Source organism: Spea bombifrons, chromosome 3 (genome assembly GCF_027358695.1).
Source record: "Spea bombifrons isolate aSpeBom1 chromosome 3, aSpeBom1.2.pri, whole genome shotgun sequence".
In the NCBI taxonomy this organism is placed as follows: Eukaryota; Metazoa; Chordata; class Amphibia; order Anura; family Pelobatidae; genus Spea; species Spea bombifrons.
The window spans coordinates 36,769,958-36,789,488 of record NC_071089.1 but is presented as its reverse complement, the minus strand read 5'-3'; the positions used below and the strand labels follow the sequence as shown (position 1 = coordinate 36,789,488).

General features: G+C 36.5%; 1 protein-coding gene across 1 annotated transcript in view; it reads right to left on the bottom strand.

Annotated features, from left to right (window-relative positions):
• THBS2 (thrombospondin 2) overlaps positions 1–19,531 on the bottom strand; it is a 44,999-nt gene that overhangs the window by 7,520 nt on the left and 17,948 nt on the right. The window contains exons 5-17 of the mRNA XM_053458761.1: positions 15,323–15,516; positions 15,033–15,173; positions 13,705–13,798; positions 12,886–13,056; positions 11,412–11,588; positions 10,687–10,860; positions 9,131–9,258; positions 8,894–9,046; positions 7,297–7,515; positions 6,524–6,631; positions 1,735–1,894; positions 1,183–1,301; positions 170–404 (exon numbers count right to left, since the gene is read on the bottom strand). Of these exons, the coding sequence (XP_053314736.1) occupies positions 170–404; positions 1,183–1,301; positions 1,735–1,894; positions 6,524–6,631; positions 7,297–7,515; positions 8,894–9,046; positions 9,131–9,258; positions 10,687–10,860; positions 11,412–11,588; positions 12,886–13,056; positions 13,705–13,798; positions 15,033–15,173; positions 15,323–15,516 (2,073 nt within the window). The remainder of the gene's footprint in view (positions 1–169; positions 405–1,182; positions 1,302–1,734; positions 1,895–6,523; positions 6,632–7,296; positions 7,516–8,893; positions 9,047–9,130; positions 9,259–10,686; positions 10,861–11,411; positions 11,589–12,885; positions 13,057–13,704; positions 13,799–15,032; positions 15,174–15,322; positions 15,517–19,531) is intronic.

Sequence of the window (19,531 nt, the reverse complement as noted above, 5' to 3'; positions counted from 1 at the left end):
TTTCCAGAAAATCTTACACAGAAGCATGGAAACATAGAATCTGAAAGCAGATAAGAACTATTTGGCCCACCTTGTTTGTCCGTTTTGCCTGATGTATAAATGTTATATCTTTAACAGCACTGTAACATTCCTAAGAAATGAATATAAAACACACTAGAATGTTTCTTACCATTGGAATCCTTTTGATCTGGGTTATGAACCAGTCTACAGTTGTCTCTGTCATCAGGAACACCATCGTTGTCATCATCTGAATCACAAGCATCCCCTCTCCCATCCTTATCATGATCAGCCTGATTAGCATTGGGAATATAGGGACAGTTATCTAAATTGTTCTGGTGTCCATCATCATCAATATCTTGGTTGTTGTCACACTGATCTCCAACAAGGTCATTATCCACATCGGCCTAAAAGTAAACAGCAATAAATGGTTGTGAAGGACAATAGGGCAGCTGCGTACACAACAGGTGTCATGCAAAATTATCTTGTTAGCTATACTTGGTGCATTTTCTCTGTGGTTACATGTTCATGAACACGAAGAGAGATTGAGTAATCTTCAAATTCACAAAACATCTCAAAATATTTTATACACTCATCACTTTAACATTCAGGTTTTTACAGAATATAGTTTGAAAGTGATCAATCAAAATATGACTCTCGAAGACAGGTTTTAAGTTTAGAATTTTAAGTACAAGGGGACATTGTTACTCAACTTGTTACCAAACGCTCAGTATTGTCAGCAACATTATCTTCGCTAACTGCATAAAAAAGTTTCAGAGTGTTTTCACGGACAATGGGTATTTGTAATTTACACATGGCTGAGTTTGTATGCGAGGCATTCTTACGGTGAACTGCGAGACTCTGAATTTCACATTGAACTGCCTTGTCCAAACAAAGCCCTTAGGCTGTGAATGACTGCCATTGACTTTCGCTATTCAGCTTGAAGGTACACTTGTGTGTAATTCTACATTCCACAGCTAATGTCTTGGTTAAACAGAAAACAAAATTATCGAGCGCTGCATGTAAGCCTAGAGACTGTCAAACTTCTAATTAGCCCATTAACTCGGTGTGCAAGACACACCATGGTTATTTTAAGACAGGCTTTTTTTTTAAAATCACTTGCTGTTTAAGGAGTTACATTACTTGTGCTTTCATTGATTAGACTTTTTTCAGAGCATACTATACCTGATCTGGATTGTGCATTAATGGGCAGTTATCACACTGATCACCAACTCCATCCTTATCTGTATCAGTCTGATCGGTATTGTACACATATGGGCAATTATCCCGCTCATTTAAGACATCTAAAGATAAAGATATGTGAGATATAGCAAATCAATAATAGTCTATAGTTACTTTTAGAGGAAACAACAATTTATTTTCATGTACTCTGTATAAAATAACATGCACAACACTGTATTGTCCTAAATATGTGTGCCCCGTGAAAACCTTTAATATTTATCGTAAATCATATTTTTTATTCCCAATGCAATGTCCCAAATTCCAAAACTGTGTAAGGCATATAACTAAGGGAAACCTATATTCAGATTATTATACTATTAAAGTCCACTACACAATCATTTTAAAGCTACTAGTGATTTACTTACAAGATTCTTTAAAACAAAAACAAAGAATACATTTAAAAAAAATCTTATCCTTTTTGCGCAATTACAAAAAAATAAAATATGGGTCATTAAAAGTGTCACCCTTATTACATTGTATATTGCAACAACATACCATCGCCATCAATATCCACTGAGCAAGCATCACCCTCTCCATTGTTATCCGTGTCGATCTGAGCAGGGTTGTGCACATAAGGACAATTGTCACAGCGATCACCAACCTCATCCTTGTCGTAGTCAAACTGACGGGGGTTGTACAACAGGGCACAATTATCCTAGAAAAGAAGATGGTATATGTTCAACAGACCACCCAATGATTTGTATACCTTACACCAAGCCCCTAGAGACAAAAACATTGTTAGGATATGTATTTCAACATTTCGGTATATATTCGTAGCACACTAAAGAAGTCAAGTAATGTATTCCATTAAATGCCCAATCTGGCCAGTCGGTTTTCCTATTCGCCTCACTAAGATGTTTCTAAACATCATGTTCATTGTTATCATGACTATAAAGATTCTGTTTTATTTATTCAGATAATATAGTCCTATTGCTCATATATTCTACACACCAACCATCATATACACTGCCTGATGTGCCTCTGTGCTTCCAAGCTTTTTATGGTAAACTTGGAACTTCAGTCCCTTACCTCCCCCTAATAATGACATATAAATCTAAATCTTTAGATTTACAAATAAAATGTTATCGCAAAACTCTTTTGACAGGCAGAGAGAAACCAATACATTACATTTTGAAAACACTATGAGCAAGCTTTTAGTCTAAATCTCTCTGGAGCAGTTTGATGACATTGAAAACGAACTGGTATTACCTTGTATTACATAAATAAAAAGTAACTGAAGAAAATGAAAACATGTCCACCTGTACGATAATAGAACAGTTCACAACGCAAAAAAATGTTGCAATTGAACTTAGTAATGCTAAAATATTTTAATAGATGATACTCCATCCACCAAGTATCAAGTATTTTTTCTGAAGCTAAACTAAAGTAAAGCAGCTTTAATGGGAGTCAGATAATCAACTCTGAAGTTCCTTGTACGTGCATGCCTAGTCTCTTCTTGAAAAACGAAGACATTTGCTTGCCAACTAAAAATGACGGCAATCAAGACAACTTCTGAAAGATCCTACCAAGTGAAACTGACTGTCAAGTTATTTGTGAAAGATTCAAGTTTTGCTCCCAGGTTCCTTTGGGCAAACCTTATGTTGGTAAATGCCACAAAATCTAGAGGTTTCCAAATACGATCAGTAATTTTTTCAGTGTTGTCTAGTCTGTTAGTAAAAATGACCATCACAGAGCCAGACTCTGAAGGAAATAGATAATTAGAGAAGGGTGGGAACTTCCATATTCTCTCTGGACCAATTTTGGTATCTGTACTGGAAATGGTATGTTTTTTATGGAAAATTCCCATAAAATGTTAATAAGAGAAATTCCACCAAACTGACTGTTGTGAGTTCGACAAAATCCTGCAGGAGGCAGGAAGTGCAGTTTTTTGTAGATTTCTCCGATCCCTATAGCATGCATTTATACTATGGTGAAAGAACATGTGAGAAAAAAAAAATATGAAATGATCTGCAAAGACATTTTAAATTGTTTTTATGTCCACAAAACTTAGAGACTGGCTGAATTTTCTCGAGACGTTTACCTACCATGATGATAAGATGTAAAGGATTTAACCAATTTCTGTCGTTTCAGACACAATGATTCTAAATGATATTGATCAGTCTTATGATTTATTAGATCTGCCTAGAGGGGTTTGAAGTGAGCGTGACTTGATAAGTAAGGAGGAGATGAGGTTTATGTTTGAGCTTGTTGTCGGGGGTGTATTTATCTTACAGTAAATATCCAAAATATGTAAAACCAGTAAGCATTTTTCGAAAAACCCCAAACAACCTTCTGCTTGCTGGGAAGTTACGATAATCTACATGCTGTGCCTTTTTGTATACTATTAACTCTTTAGTGATTATTAGTTCCTATATTATAGTGAAGAGACAGTTTTGTTTACATTTTAAACAAAGTACTGAAGGGGTACAGGTCAAGTTCTGATTGCTTCTACATTGGAATTTGTCATGATTGTGTTGGGTTTAGTGGAATGTTCATTTAAGGCTGCTCGTTCAACTGTACTAGAGAAACTAATCGTGACCAGGTTCGCTGCAAGTTCACAAGTTCAGCTGCAGCGTCAAGCTGTGGAAAGTAGCTCAGCTCTGACTTAGTGTAGTGGTCTAGAAGTTTGGTCCTCAAGGCCCCCTATCAGTGCTGGTTTTCAGGATATCTGCAGAAATCTCCTTGTTTCTCCTTTACTGCCACTGGTGCAATTAACTAAACTGCCTGCACTGAGGACATCTGATACCGAAAAACCCAGCAATAGAAACATAGAAGTTAACGGCAGATAGGAACAATTAAGCCCATTTTTCCTGATGTAAAGACCTTAATCAGTCCTTGGTTTTTCCCCTAGATTAAGGATAGCTTTAGAACATTTGTTCACATCTTTTCAAGGGCCAATGAAGAAGCCTTCTCCCTGTTATATAGCCTTTTCAGCACATATGGGTAAGCGTACCATTGCTGGTACTAAAATGGTTAAGTCATATAAATATGACCTTGCCAGAAGAAAAAGAATGCATAGAGCTGAATTAAAAGTAATTGCTTCAAATTTCCCATGTGCAGGAGGATTACATTGTAGAAGAATTATCTTTACATTGCACTACTTTGATTTGACAAATGTTTTCTTAAGACCAACAGTCAGACATTGAAAGTTAGTTGGATATACATATTCAGGCATTAACTCAAAATATCTCAATTGGATTTACATGCTACTCTTAGACATAATTACTGACAAATAGGTGGTATAAAGAATTTGTCTACATTGTTGTATATTTATTGCACAAGAATTCCATGCTTATGTTAAATAAGCATCTTTGTCATAAGGCTCAATGACCATGTGGGTAACAGGAACAGTTTGCCAAAGAACACCTTGGTGTTTATACAACAAACTAGAGAGTGGTAAGATTTTGGTCTTATATTTCAGAAATTCGGAAATAACATTTCCCACATTTTGGTACACTGTAAATACACAATAATATAGTGAAAGTAACTTTATTGTCCAAGGGTCCTGTTTGTAATATAACTTCCCCAAAATTGAGCTGGACAATTTAAAGAAGAATAATATATTTTTATTTCACTCTGCCCCAGCTAAAATCTCAAGCTAAATCAGGCTAAAAACTGACAGCAACTAAATATGTTTATTCTGGCACTATGTTGATACTTATATCCCTATAGAATGAAGCAATCACTGGGCAGAAATACAGCCTTTACAGGGATCTTTCATATACGGCTTGATTTTTACCAGATGGGTTCACTAAGTTCTCATTTAAATTTTCACATCATGGCTTATAACATTCTCATCTGTAACATCCCTTGTATTTGTGTACAATATGTTTCTAGGGAATTTATATTGTGAGTTTTACAAAATATATAATAAAGTAATCTGAGTGTAACATAATATAATTCTTATGCTTTTTAATTTGAAGGAAAATGTTTTATAACCCTAGAACACATAACGTGGATCGAAAACAAGTGCTGTTTTCCTTTTAAACAACAAGAATATTTTGTGAGCCTATTTCTTATATAAATTGCTATATGAGTCAGGTGTGTTTCAATGAGTGTAACGGATGCTGGAGCCCTACTTTAAGGAAATTCTTGGGACTGAAATTTTATGTTGACTTACAGGGGTTAAATTGTGATATTTTGTATTTTCACCCTCTTGTTTCCATTTGTATGTATATTAAGAATGCCTTACTGTGTAGTCTATGTTGAAGTGTTAGTTCCCTAATCCTTTATATCTGTATTCGCCATTGTCAAATGTGTGAAGCGATTAGTCTGGAGCCGTTGTTGTCTACATAATCCCGTTGTTGTCTACATAATAACATAAGTTATTTATGTATCTCCTTTCCTGTTTATTGTGTTTGCAAATTTACTCTCCCCTGGTAAAGTGGATACAAAAACTATGCCCAGTCCAAAGTGATTTCTTGCATCCTGACTGTTGTGTGGTGACTGGTGGCAATGTTCTTTGGGAGACTCTTTTTCCCCAGAGGAACACCATTACTCTGAGAATCATAGTTGACTTTCACTACGAGGAAGGTCGCGACAACAGGCAGAGATGTCCCACTGGACCCCTGGTTAACCACTGTGTGGACACACTTCATGAGGCAGACATGTTGGCAGCAGGCAGCCTCACATTTATTAACCACCGGCCTTAACGTGCCGGGACCCATTTTAACTGCCAGTCTAGCCCTGATGAACAGGATATAGAGTATGATGAATCTTCATCAAAAGGGAATGAGAAAGATCAACAGAGACAGGGCTGACTTTCTTTGAACAGGAAATTGGATATTCACTAAACGTCTAGTCTTGTCATGTTTGAAATGTCATGTCTTCTATTAAGTTGTGTCAGGTTGCAGTTCAAGAAGAAGCAAAGAGATTAAAATGTGTCTTCTCTCTCACTTAAATGGTTTGTAGACTAAGTCAAAGGGTCAGTACTGTTTTTATATACACATGTTTTATACACAATAACACACCAAGAGAAGATCATAAATACATAAAGGCCATGCTATTCATTTCAAAGAATGCAGGTAATAAAAGTGGGATTTCCTAATACAGCTAGTTTTTAAACCATGGTTACTGGCCACAAAATATGCAGACTATAAGGACAAACAGTGGCTTCCTGCCTAAAATATTATAAAAGCACTGAAAACACTAAAATTACCAAAACGCCCATTACATTTACATACATAGTTAAACTACTATAAGTGAGATCCTCCATATACGTTTAACCTACTGTGATTGGAGGTATTACTGTGTGTTCAAAGTAAAATGTCTATTGTCAACTTACCTTTTCATCATCCACTCCATCGTTGTCATCATCTTTATCACAAGCATCACCCATGCCATCCTTGTCAAAGTCTTCTTGTCCTGAGTTTGGCAGAAGGGGACAATTATCCTGTGGAAAAATAGAAGAAAGTAAGCAAAGGACCCAGTCCAACAAATAGTTTACTGATCAGGTCCTGATGAAAGTCTAATAAACAGACTGAAACATTGATTGGAAAACTGGAGTTTCTCGAGTGATTATTTAAAGAAGTCCCTGGAGTGCCGGTAACTATTTTTGGATATTATATGAATTGCTGTTTCAGCTACTTGGCACCGGGCAGAAAAAAGTGGTAATTGGAGTGCAATTGTTAATTTTGGACTTTATATATATATATATATATATATATATATATATATATATATATATATATATATCTATGTTTTGTAGTTTCTGCAACTTCAAGCCATGTTATTATTTAACAGTTTAACTTTCACATATAAGAGAATTCAAGCACGATAATAAAACAGACCCCCCTTTATAACATACTACAAGATCATCATGTATGTCACTGTTACCAGGAAGGAACTACCATATAAGATAATTAAGCAGCCCTTTTAAAGAGCTTAGGGACTTCAAAACTAGAAACACCACCATCAGGTACAAAAATATATATTTTTTTTAATGAAACAAAAACAGGTCCTGACAGAGACATAAAAAGATGTGAGTACCTACTGGTACTATTTGTTGCACTTTAGGCTTATCTATTTTTTATCTTTTTTTATATTTTATCTATTTACCTTACTGCAGTGATATGTAGCATTAGTAGCACAGACTAAATCGCTATTTGGCCATCCATCTAAATCTGAGTCTTCTCCACAGATAATACCGTCCCCGGCATAACCTGTTCGACATTCGCACTTGTAAGATGGGTCACTGAAGTGGCCAATGTAGATACACTCTGCATATTTGTGGCAGTTGTGAGTTTTGTCTTTGCATGGGTTTACAGGTTCACATTCCTGAAAGTAGATAATTCATATAATTAAATATGCCCCTTTTATCTTCAATGATAAAATAAAAGTATGTGTCAAAGCTGAATTGTATACCTGGAATGTTCAAAAACATCACAATACATACAGGAATCATCTGAGTTTAACATATTTACTGAAACTACTAAATAAACAACAAGCTGACCACGTTCCAATCTCTTCCACCAGAAACTTTTTTCCCCATTTTCCCCATTCTCCCTGTCAGTCTTCACAGTGTCTGATGACAGATGTTGCTCATTTAAAATGCAGAAAACATTTCATCTCAGGCTGCTAGAGCAATCAATGACACAATGACAGCTACCTTGAAGGCCTTATGACCTTATTTTAAAACAAAGAACACATGCATACCCTTGTGTGGTCCCTAACCGTGCTTGTCAAAATGGTTTCTTTTTATAGTTAGTTTGTGATCTTGTGGCTATCATTGTTTAAAGGAGGGGTTTCCAAACTACAGCCCACAAGCCACATCCGGCCTGCCACGAGTTTTTATCTGGCCCGCAACAAGTTGCTCAGGCAGCAGGGACAGACTGTCCTACAGGGATACCAGGAAATTTCTTGGTAGTGCGCCTCACCCTTGGGCCCGTCTTGAGTCCGCCCCTATATGAATATTTGATATCTCCCATCCACTGTATATGTGCAAGTTGGCACCTATCATATCATATGCAGCCCGGCGCTCATGGGCAGGCTCGCAGAGCAAGACCGCAAAGCAGGCAGACTTACACACTTGGCCAGGGACAGGGAAAAACAATACGAATGAGGGCATGCTGGGGAAGGGTTTGCAGGGGAAATAATAAAGGGTACAGAGATGGAGGAGGACGATTTTGGTGCAATATGGGTTGATAGGAAATGGAAATGATGGTGGGGAGGAATATGTTGATGATGGTGGGAGGTATGAATATGGGGACATGACTTACATGAATTATCATGTGGGTTGGTGTAATGATGATCCTGGGCAGCTCTACACTTACATATACACACACAAATATTCTAACACCTTGCGCATACATACACACAAAGCCACTCCAACACTATAAACTTACACATACATATGCACTTTTTAATTAAAATTGAAGATCTTGTTAGGATATTTATTTTTAAAAAATGTTATAGGCTTTTTTGCTACACTGTGTTTCTCACTTTACACCTGCAATGCTAATTACCCCAAAAATATCCCCCAAAAAGTTATTCATTCATTTATAAAACTATTTTTTTTTCTTTGGCCTGCAAAAGCGTATAAAATATACTAGTATGTGGCCCTTGTACTGAAATGTTTGGAGACCCCTGCTTTAAATTGTACTAGACAGAAATGTGGCTTTCAGATTCTTCAATTAGTACTGTAAGCTACACATACTTGCTTTTTCTGCTTGGCTACTTCTAGCCCGACACCAAAAGGCTGGTTACCCTTGTACCGTGGTGGACATGGAAGACAGTGGAAGCCAGGATCTGTATTTACGCAGCGATGAACTCCACCGATTTTGAAGCAGGCATCGGTTACCAATGCACACTGGTAAGAAAGGAATAACTCTTGAGTATTTGGGATAAAAACACATTTAACAGACAACAAATATTGCTAAACAGAAGGTTATACCTCATCCAGATCCTCACAAAATGTTCCATTACCAATGTAGCCTGCAGGACATGCACCACATGACCAAGACCCATCAGGGTAGCTATTACACTCTGCTCCATGGAAACAAGGATTGGACAGACATCCATCTAATAATCAAAATGAAAAGATTGTGTTCATAAAACAATGACGCTTCAACCTAGGAAGTATTTCACTTAAACAGATGGCCGACTAACTCATAGGCAATGGGAATTACTCTTGTGTTCCTATAACGCTTTCTACTAGTGGTGGAATCCAGTGCCTTATTAAGGGATCATAATGTTTCCTGAAGTAGGGGTTTTTAATGTTTAACCAAATTGAAAATACATTGTAAAAAACCCAAACAATAATATACACAAATGTTCTTTAAAAATGCTATGTAGGTGAGGAGTATGGAACAACATGAGTGGGCCACATGTATAAATGGGTGAAGCATGTTTGAAAATGAAAAAAAAAGAATTGTGTGAAAAGCAGAGCAAACTGACTTTTATTGATACCTTGGGGGGTTATGTATAAAAATATTCTGTTGAAAAGTGGTTTTATCGTAGCTGCTGGCGGATTGTCCTAATATTTTGTTTAAATATCTATAAAACTCTAGTACTAATCAGCCAAGATATAAAACTAAGGATACAGTAAATTACCTAAGATAAACAACATTAAAACAACATTCTCTATTATGATTTATACAAGGATTCTGAGATAAACCTCATGGTATGTTTATCAAATGTAATTTAATCTAGCTGTTTACTCCATACCAGTATTGTATTTAGCCATGAAAGTAAAACTCTTTATTTAGACCCTATTTCCCCAGAGGTGTTTTGTAACAATGTCTAACAATAATGGATGAGTGAGTCATGGGTAACAGAATCTGCTTTCTATGCGATTTATATGATCATCAGAATACTGCTAAGCTAAGCAGTGTAATATGAGAAAGGCATTCTTTGATGAAACTGTATAATATTAGCTCATATTACAAAAAGTAACAATGCGTGTGCGTCTGAATTATTTGTTGAACGAGATCCTTCTGAAGTCAGTACAAAATGCATTAGCAGCTCCAAGAAAATGAAGTAATGAGGTGTGGTGAGTTTCACTTGAGTGGAACCTGTGAACTTAATTCACACTTAAATCACTGGTGATTTAGTCAAAGACACTTATATTTTCTAAATTACCTAAAAAAAATTCCATAGCAATAAATACATTTTAGGTGGAAATATTTAGTCCAGTTTGGGATGTTTTCTTTATTAGAGAATGACATTCAGCTCCACTGAAATGTTTCCTTAATATGAATTCTATCACAGACAAAACCAAAATTATTTTAATATGGCTGCCTTTTATATACTCTTTTAAGTGGGAGTTATACACAAAAATTGAATAATTAAACCAACAGAGACAGAAACAAGGTAAAGCATTATGAAATAGGCTCACACGATTTTTCTAGCAATGGCAATTGCTAAATTATTAATACACTGAAAAAAAAATAACACATAATTTTATAAAAGGAGAGCTCAGATAAACCTACGTAATACTGATTTACTTACCAATAGGGCAGTCTTGCTTATTGCATATATCCTTCTCTTTGGTATCTCCTGTACACTTCTTCCCACCATGCTGTGGTTTTGGGTTATTACAAAGTCGAGACCTATCTCGTAATCCTCCTCCACAGGTGACACTACAACTGGACCACGGAGACCAAGGACCCCATTGACCATTAACTGTAAGAGAAGGAATTGTATTGTTACATTTTGTCTAAGCACAGAATGTTATAAAGTCAATGAACCATTTCCATATGGGTCTTATCCCTACGCACATAGTAACAGATTTTAATGTATCAGATAACAGGACATTCAACCAGTTACGTTGAAGTACATTTGCCGCTTCGCCTAATCTTATATGTTATAGTTCAGTAGACTAAACAACATGATGGTGTGCATCAATCTAAACTAGAATCTCACCTATTGACACCTTAACTTACTTTTCATGGAATTATTCTCCCTCCTCAATAAAATGTTCCCCCCTCTTTGTTAATTTATTTCTTCTCCTTTGCTAATGGGACATTCTTAAACAGTCTCACCAAGGATCAAGGTACATAAAAGTACTTTAATACTTTATGCCCTCCCCAGAAGAAACTACTTACATAATCTCAAGATTCAATTATGGCTGCTAGAGGAAGCCAATAACTGGAAAGAAATGTATCAAATACTTTGGTTGCCTCTCCTGGTTTACTTACTATATAAATATAGGTATAGAGTGTAGTGAATCTTACTTGGACATGGCACTCCTTCACATTGTTTGGTTTCACGTCCAGCTCCTGTGCAGTTCTTTCCTCCTAGTTGTGGTTTAGGAGAGTTGCACAAGCGAATGCGAGTAATGTTACCAATACCGCATGTTACAGAACAAGCAGACCAGGGAGACCAATGACTCCATCCTCCGTCCTGACGTACTTTAAAAAAAAAAAAGAAAAAAGGGGTTATGTCATAATTAATATCAATGGAGTAAATTGAAAATAAAACTGTGTTTTTGATTTGTAATGCCATTATTTCCTGAGCAGACTCTTGTAAATTTGACACAAATTCCACCTAACAATTGTCAAAATGTAACAATGATAACAATTCATGGGATAGTTGAGGCAATTCTTTACTTTATAACAAAATACTAATCTATCAAACTGTTCCTTGGGGCTCCGGTAAACACCTGAAACAGTCCGAATACATCCTGATGTCTTGAAAAATCAGCAACTTGACTAAGGACTTCCTGCAAGAATGCTTTAAATGGAATTTTCATTACCATGCTACAAAATGAATGCTTGGATTTAGTTTCCCTAATCATATATCTTCTTTAAGCAAAGAAGACATAATTGCCAGAGAGTCATTTTGAAAGATGATATCCCAAGCATTTCTCAAGAATGTGTGAAGACACTTGTCAGTTTTCACAGTCAACATATAGCGTCTCGTGAAAGACATCTCTTGTTGCTACTAAATTACATGATCCACATTTTACCAGAGACCCACTGAACTTTCTATTTAATTCTCTTTTATTTTTTGGAATATGAGACACACTTAAATATAAGATGAAGCAAAGTATTTCAGTGCAAATTTGGAATTTACATAAAGGTTCCAGCACTTTGAAAATTGAAGACACATACGGTATGAATGCCAATGAAAAACTGAAGCTTCGTTACTACCATAATGAGATAAGAGTGGAAAGTTCTTAGTTTTTGTAATCTGTGAATGCTAGAAATTCCCTTTTCCCACTGTCAAGAAACAAATTGATTGAACCTCCATTAAACCTTTCAGTGCCATGGTCAATAATTATCAAAGGAATACCATTGCTAAGCTACAGGCTCCATGTACTAATACCTGTTTATTTTGCTTATACACTTTGTACATAATGAAAGTCATGTATATACATTAAAACCATGCAAGGCATTTCCAGGATGTTGGGGGAAAGCGCTGCTGATCATCTTAGCAGCTGGTCAGCAGTGCCAGTGCGGGCAAAAAAGGTTTCTCCTCAATTGTGGAAGAGATGGGTTAGAGTGCCATAATGCATGGTCTAAATGGTTGGCACTCATGTGTTCAACATAGTGTATCAGTATTGCTTAGACCACAGACACAAGGACATCTGAGGAATCAGTGACGTATTCCCCAAGCCTTTGTTGGCTTTTTCTCATGTCTTCAGTAAAGAATAGCTAGGATGGGCCATGTGCAAGCATTAAAGGTCAGCCATTGAAGTCAACTTACTTCTGAGGTCACATTTGCCAAGGTTACATGTCCTGGTTTGGATTGATGAACCTGCGCATGTGCTACTGGTGGCATCACATGATCTTCCACGCTGCTGAGTTCCAGAGCCACAAGTGACTGAGCATTCTGTCCACTCAGACCATGGAGACCAACCAGCTTCACTATCCATGGCTACAAAAAATGATAAATAAAATATAAGTACATTATAAGCAGGTTATACACATAAATACTTACACAAGTCCTATAATGATTCTGCTAACAGCAATTGCTCCTTACTACCTTTCCAACATTTCCTTAATTCTAGACATCTCAGAATACAAGCTACAATCACATTATGCTAAACTATTTCCAATCAGTATGCTTCATATACAGAGCTATTATGGTGCAAAGTTGTAAAGGTGGTGTAACTACTATAGGAGCCAATATAATTTTCAAGCTCCACTTGGATTCAGAATGAAATTTTAGGCTCAATTCTGTAAATGTATGTCTTCAAGAAGCACTATATGGAAATTAGTATTTCTCCACAGACCAAGATTACATACATTATTGATGTTCTTTTTAAAAAATATATACACAAAAGCATAATAACTGTTTTGTTAAATATTTTGGAAACTCTTTACATTCATATGTCATTACATGTAATTCATTCAAAGTAGATCCTTTAAATTAGAAGTGGTCTGAATAGTAATCTGGTAACAGCTGGAAAGCCACATGTTGACCACACGCAGTAAAAATACCTCCCTTGCTAGACTATGTAATGAATTGTGTTATATTTCAAATTGCTAATCTTGAAAGTTCACAGCAGGGAATGAAACTTACGAAAGCAGACTGGACAACACTCTCCCTCAATGAAAGAAGGGCTATCGCAATGCACAGCTGGGCATGTGATCTGATGACACACGGTTTTGGAATTCTGCATGGGATATAAAAATAATTGTAACCACACTTTAAATAATGAAGGAGTGACAGAGGCCTGCAACGATACACACAACACTTTTCAGACAAATATGCAATGCAATGTAAAAATAGTCTTTGTGGTATAAGGAGCATAGTAATTATCACGGCCTGTAGTCAGGATATAAGTTCAGCTGCAATGGCAATATATCATTTCGCCTACTAGGCATTGCACAAAAAAATCTTACACAAAATTCAACATGCATTAAATGAGGCAACTTGAGGTTATGTATGAAAAATGATTCTGGTGCAAAGTTTGGAAAGTGGTATTAACACCATGGCAACCAACTGAATAGCCCAAACTGTTGGTTGCTATGGTGATAAAACCAGCAGTGTATTTACTTTCACTAGTAAATAAGTGCCAGGATATGATGTAGTGCTTTCTAATACAATCTATGGAGTATGTACTGAGCCAACACAGCCGTCATAGTTTAAATAAGCTGGTTGAGAAGGGGGACACCAGGGAGTTATCTGTCCTGCCGCCCCTCCGTTTTGCAGTAAGGGGACTGCCGCCCACTGGATATTTAAAATTTCCACCAGGATCACGTTTTACTATCCTCATTGTATATTTTTTTCAAACATTTGCCATTTCCTCTTATTCTAGCAGCCTTAGAACAAACATAAGATAAGTCGTTTTTTTTTTTAAGCTTATGCTCTCTTTTCTTTTTCTTTAATATTTTTTTTTCCAACAAAAATGTCCTAAAACGTCCTAATGATTAGGCAATATACTAAAGCCTGCAATTGCGTTGTCTAAAAAAAACATCTAAAACAATCTGTTTCCGTTTTACTTCTAATTGTTATGTTTCAACCCAGATTCCATTTCCAAAATTTTATTGATTTTTAACAAAGACAGATTTAAATCACATATAATATTTTCCAGAGCATTTTAGCAACTGTTGTAGTTTATAAACATAAGTGGGTTTAAACAATTTAACTTACCGTCTGGATCTTATTATCACTATACAGTAAAGGTTAAACTGACATCTTACTGTTACAAGATATGGCTGCCACCAACCTGTATACTTTTTGATAATGATGAAAGATGGTCAAAAAGTGTGTACATTTTTTATACAAAGTGCAATCTTATTTACCCTGCATATGCAATCGAATGACACTGCTTACTGATAATTGGAAAGTATAGTATATAAATATTTCATTTATGTAATTACATATGAAGACTGGGAAAGTCTTACCTGACAGGTACATTTTGTGCAGCTGTCCACAATCCAGTCTTCGTTATCTGAAAAGAGGCGTCCATCTTGCCAACACATGGACTGGTTCTTCATGGTCTTGTTAGGCCCAATCAGTTCCCACAACACTTGGTTCTCTTCAGACTGAATTAAAACAATTTGCTTATACTCAATTTAAGGTAGGCTTCTACAGCAATATATTAAAAAGTACTAATGATATCATGTATATTAGTCATGTAGTCATGTATTTGCAACTATTAAAACATATTAATCTGTAGTTATATTGAACATACCACTTTTTGTAGGTTATCAAGCAGGTTGTTAACAACAATCCGTAGGCCAGACAACTCCGTAAACATGGTTCCTAATTCCTCACAGGATCGGTCACAGAAGTCCACTTGTCGGTCTGTCTTCTGCCCTACATACTCTGTGCTAATGGGGTTGAGGTGAAGAATTTCAGTTTTCTCACTAATGCTGTTAACATCACCTACAAGAAAGGGAAATAAAGGTATTTTTGATGTGTACTCAGCTCCAAAAAAGGATTTCTGTCCCTGATTTGAATATTTTGAATCCACATGCAAAAGAACACTAGTGGTGAAGAAGGAAATGGTTTGAGTGGGGCATCAGATGTTTTGCATTAAGAGTTTCTCTTGGTCTCCAAGTCATGTTAAATTACGTCAACAGAACTTTGTCAGAGAAAAATACCATGAAACTAAATGACACAAACAGAGACTGAAAATTCCTTGACAAGTTACACACGTTGCATAAACTTTTTTTATGTGTTGTTTAATACTTTTTCAAGACAATGTTGTTATATTAAATTAAATGTCTGACAAAATATATTTGTGAATATTATTAATTTACCAGTATTTTCAAAATTAAAACCAGGAACAATATTTTAAAAAGAATGCAATTGCATCCAAATATCTGTTTTTAAATGAATTACTTTTAAAGAGACAATAATTTTAACTAAGTCACCAGAATCAGGAATCTGCACACACTCCCCACAGGAACTCAGGTGCTTAGCTGTGCCAGGAAGGGCCAGCTCCCCAGTAAATCAAACTAGAAAAAGGCTCCAGGCACTCAAGGGTTCCATCAGGCAGATTTATTGAAGGAGAAGGACAACAACGTTTCGACCTCACGATGAGGTCTTTATCAACTTGATAAAGACCTCACCGTGAGGTCGAAACGTTGTTGTCCTTCTCCTTCAATAAATCTGCCTGATGGAACCATTGAGTGCCTGGAGCCTTTTTCTATAATAATTTTAACTAAATCCAACTAAAGCATCTAAGTTTACTTTTGATTACATTGTGTTAAATGTGGGACAAAACTGATGGAACATTTGGAAAAATTCAGACCTTTGGTTGGGCTATAAATGTTGCCCATGCATGGTTAGACTGAGATAAACTCAGTTATTTGGGTTTTCAAAGACTTTCCAACCATAAACAGGATAGGGAGACCATAAACAGGAATTGTTTTTACTTGAGAATCAATCTAAGGTACAGTGACTACATTTTATGATTATGATTCTTTCCGGTTAAATGGAATGTGGCTCCAAACAGAGTGGGGCCCCAGTCGATATGGCTTCAGGAAGGGCATGTCAATGAAGTCCTTCCAAAACATCAGTGCTGCCATGTGAGGGTCCTGCACGAAGCTATCATAAAGCTCTGCACTGAAAGTGTTAAACAGAATGCTTAAAGATTCCAACTGCAATACATGTTGTTGAAATTAAGGTACTCTTTGTGGAGCAATTACATCTACTGACAGCAAAATAGAAGGATCCTTGGCAATCAGGGACAAGTCCATAAATCAGAGGAACTGTCCATTGTGGTCAACCTAGAGCACTTATAGTGATGTTTTCTCAACTCATAACAATTCAGCAAAAAAACCCCTAAGTGCTTAACTTAAACTTGGTTTTCTAACAATGCAAATTATTAAGATTTGTTTATTCTCTTTGCCCTAGTCTCAGACATCTCTAAACTTTTTAAATGGCTTCAAATTAGCATTGATATTTTATGCTATATGTTTTTCTTACAGATGTAAACCACAAATCCATCTGCCAGAAGATGTCCTTTTCTTTACTTTTGTTGTGTTTTGTAGCTTTATTCTCGTCAGTGTTATCACCATGGCAACTGTCCTCGCCACAGGAAACAAAGAGGTTTAAATGTCCATTCAGTCATAGAAACAATGAGCTCTAGAAGACTTATGAATATTCATATGCATTCCACGGATGTCACATGAAATCCCAATACACATTAATTTCTGCATTTACCAACATTTCACAATACAAGATGTTTGATTGTCAGTAGTTATTGTAAAAACATTTGAAAGCAGTGTATTGCCATAGAAACAGCTTTAAAATATTTACTTGTCTTGAATTTGTAAGTTCGTTTATATGCCATTCGCCAACTTTTAACCTATTAAACCCGCCAAAACTGATTTGCTCTGGATACCTAGATGCAGATTTTATTTACTTTTTGTAATTACCAAAGTAATGGTAAACTAATAGTATGAAATGCATTTGGTGATGGCCCGACCTTACTTGCTACCCCCATAACTACCCCCATATTTCCAACGTCTTTTAAATAGAGAGAGACTATTCACTTTTTTGCCCCTTCTGTTTTAGCCCTATTATGGGACAGTGTGGTAAATTATGTTGACTAGCCTGTTCTATGTGCAACAAATTCGTAATCTATCCCCAAAAGCATGCAATTCATATAAGCAAATACATTTGGAAGACAAATATGTGAGCTCTACAGCACATATGCAGGAAGTATACTTAAGTACATTTCCTACTTTCAGCAGAGGCAGCCAAGGGGAGGAGACAATGATACAGAACTTTAAAACACCTGCACCGAATTGCATGTAGTAAAAATGCATTGGAGTCCATGGAAAATGGACTCCAATACATATTTCATATGAAAAAGACTAGAGTGCTCTTTTAACACAGGGTTACCACAAATGAAGCTGCAGTCACTCGCAGCTGCTGTGGAGCTACTGGGATGTTCAGGCTAATATTCCTTTCTATACTAATCCTATTAATTTATATACCAACCTTTATAGTGACTTCCAGTATATTTATCTGGATCTTATGCACATTTTTTTTACTGATCAAGAACTTTATAGCCTTTCCAACTACTAATGATTAAAAACATATGCATCTCTCATAATTTACACACACACAGCATAGACTATTAAAATTATCAAGCAGGGAGCCTGTGCCGTCTGATGTACTTTATTACCTTATTTTTATTCCTACTGCCATTCCGTAGTTGCCAACAGTTTGAAACATTTAAATATAATCCTTGGAGTTTGATTTAGACTAGTATTTAAACACATGCACAAAGTTGTCACATTATTTTAGCCCAACAAATCATTATGTTTCATGCTACTGTACTTCATACTACTGTTATTGTGATTGTGTTGTTATGATTAGTTTGAAATAAGGCAGTGTTTATTAAGATACCTTACATGATACTACATCCAGACAGCGCACAAAAACATTTATTGTTGGCACTGCTGCACACAATACTAGCCACTATTAGTTACTACTGCAATGTTAATAACGTATATGGAACAAATTGTTCCAGGAATTTTGTTGTGTAAGAAAATTTTAGGATATATGTATCAATCACACAATCTAAAAACTACAGTATGTCAACCTAAAGTCAAACAGGACTCAAAAGGTAGACTTCTAATAGCAATATGCATTCCCATAGTTGGATTATTCATTTTTTGGGTATAGGGGGTATACCTTTAGTGCTCGCAGCATCCACTTATTCTTTTGAGTAGTATTTACATTTTTTTGGAGCTATATATACTTGTATACAGGGCCGGCCCTACAATGGAGCCGACTGGGGCAATTGCCCCAGGCGGCACTTTAGAAGGGGCGGCACTTTAGAAGGGGCGGCACTTTGCCGCCCCAAGCGCTCTTTTTTTTTTTTTTTTTTTAAAGCGGAGGAGAGAGAGAGAGAGGGGCACCGAGTGGTTTTCGCTTACCCGCTCGGCGCCCCCCCTCTCTCTCCTCTGCAGCGAGTCTACCTGTTCGGTGCCGGCTTGTAATGCAGAGCGTCGGAAGTGACGTCAATTTCCGGCGCTCAGCATTACAAGCCGGCACCGTGGCAGAGCAGGGACTGTTTAAAGGTAAGTACCTTTAAACGGGGGGGGGGGGGTAAACAATGGCGTCGGCGAAGTTTAAAATGCCGCCCCCCCCGGCATCGGGCATTAATTCTTGGGCCGGCCCTGCTTGTATACTTTAGCGCTTGATCACTATATAAATTATCTGTAATTCCCATAGTTGGCCATAACTGTTAACAATGGTTAATTAAAAACCTTGACTTTACTGATATTATTTTATCTGTTTTGTAGCACAAGCAATATATTTGTGACAATTCGGCATTAAAGTTTTAACGTGCCTGAACACCAAAGTTGTCTTGAAAGCTTGCACTGTAGTACTAAAGGTAACATCATGACTTCTTTAGCCCAAACATTTTACCAAGTAG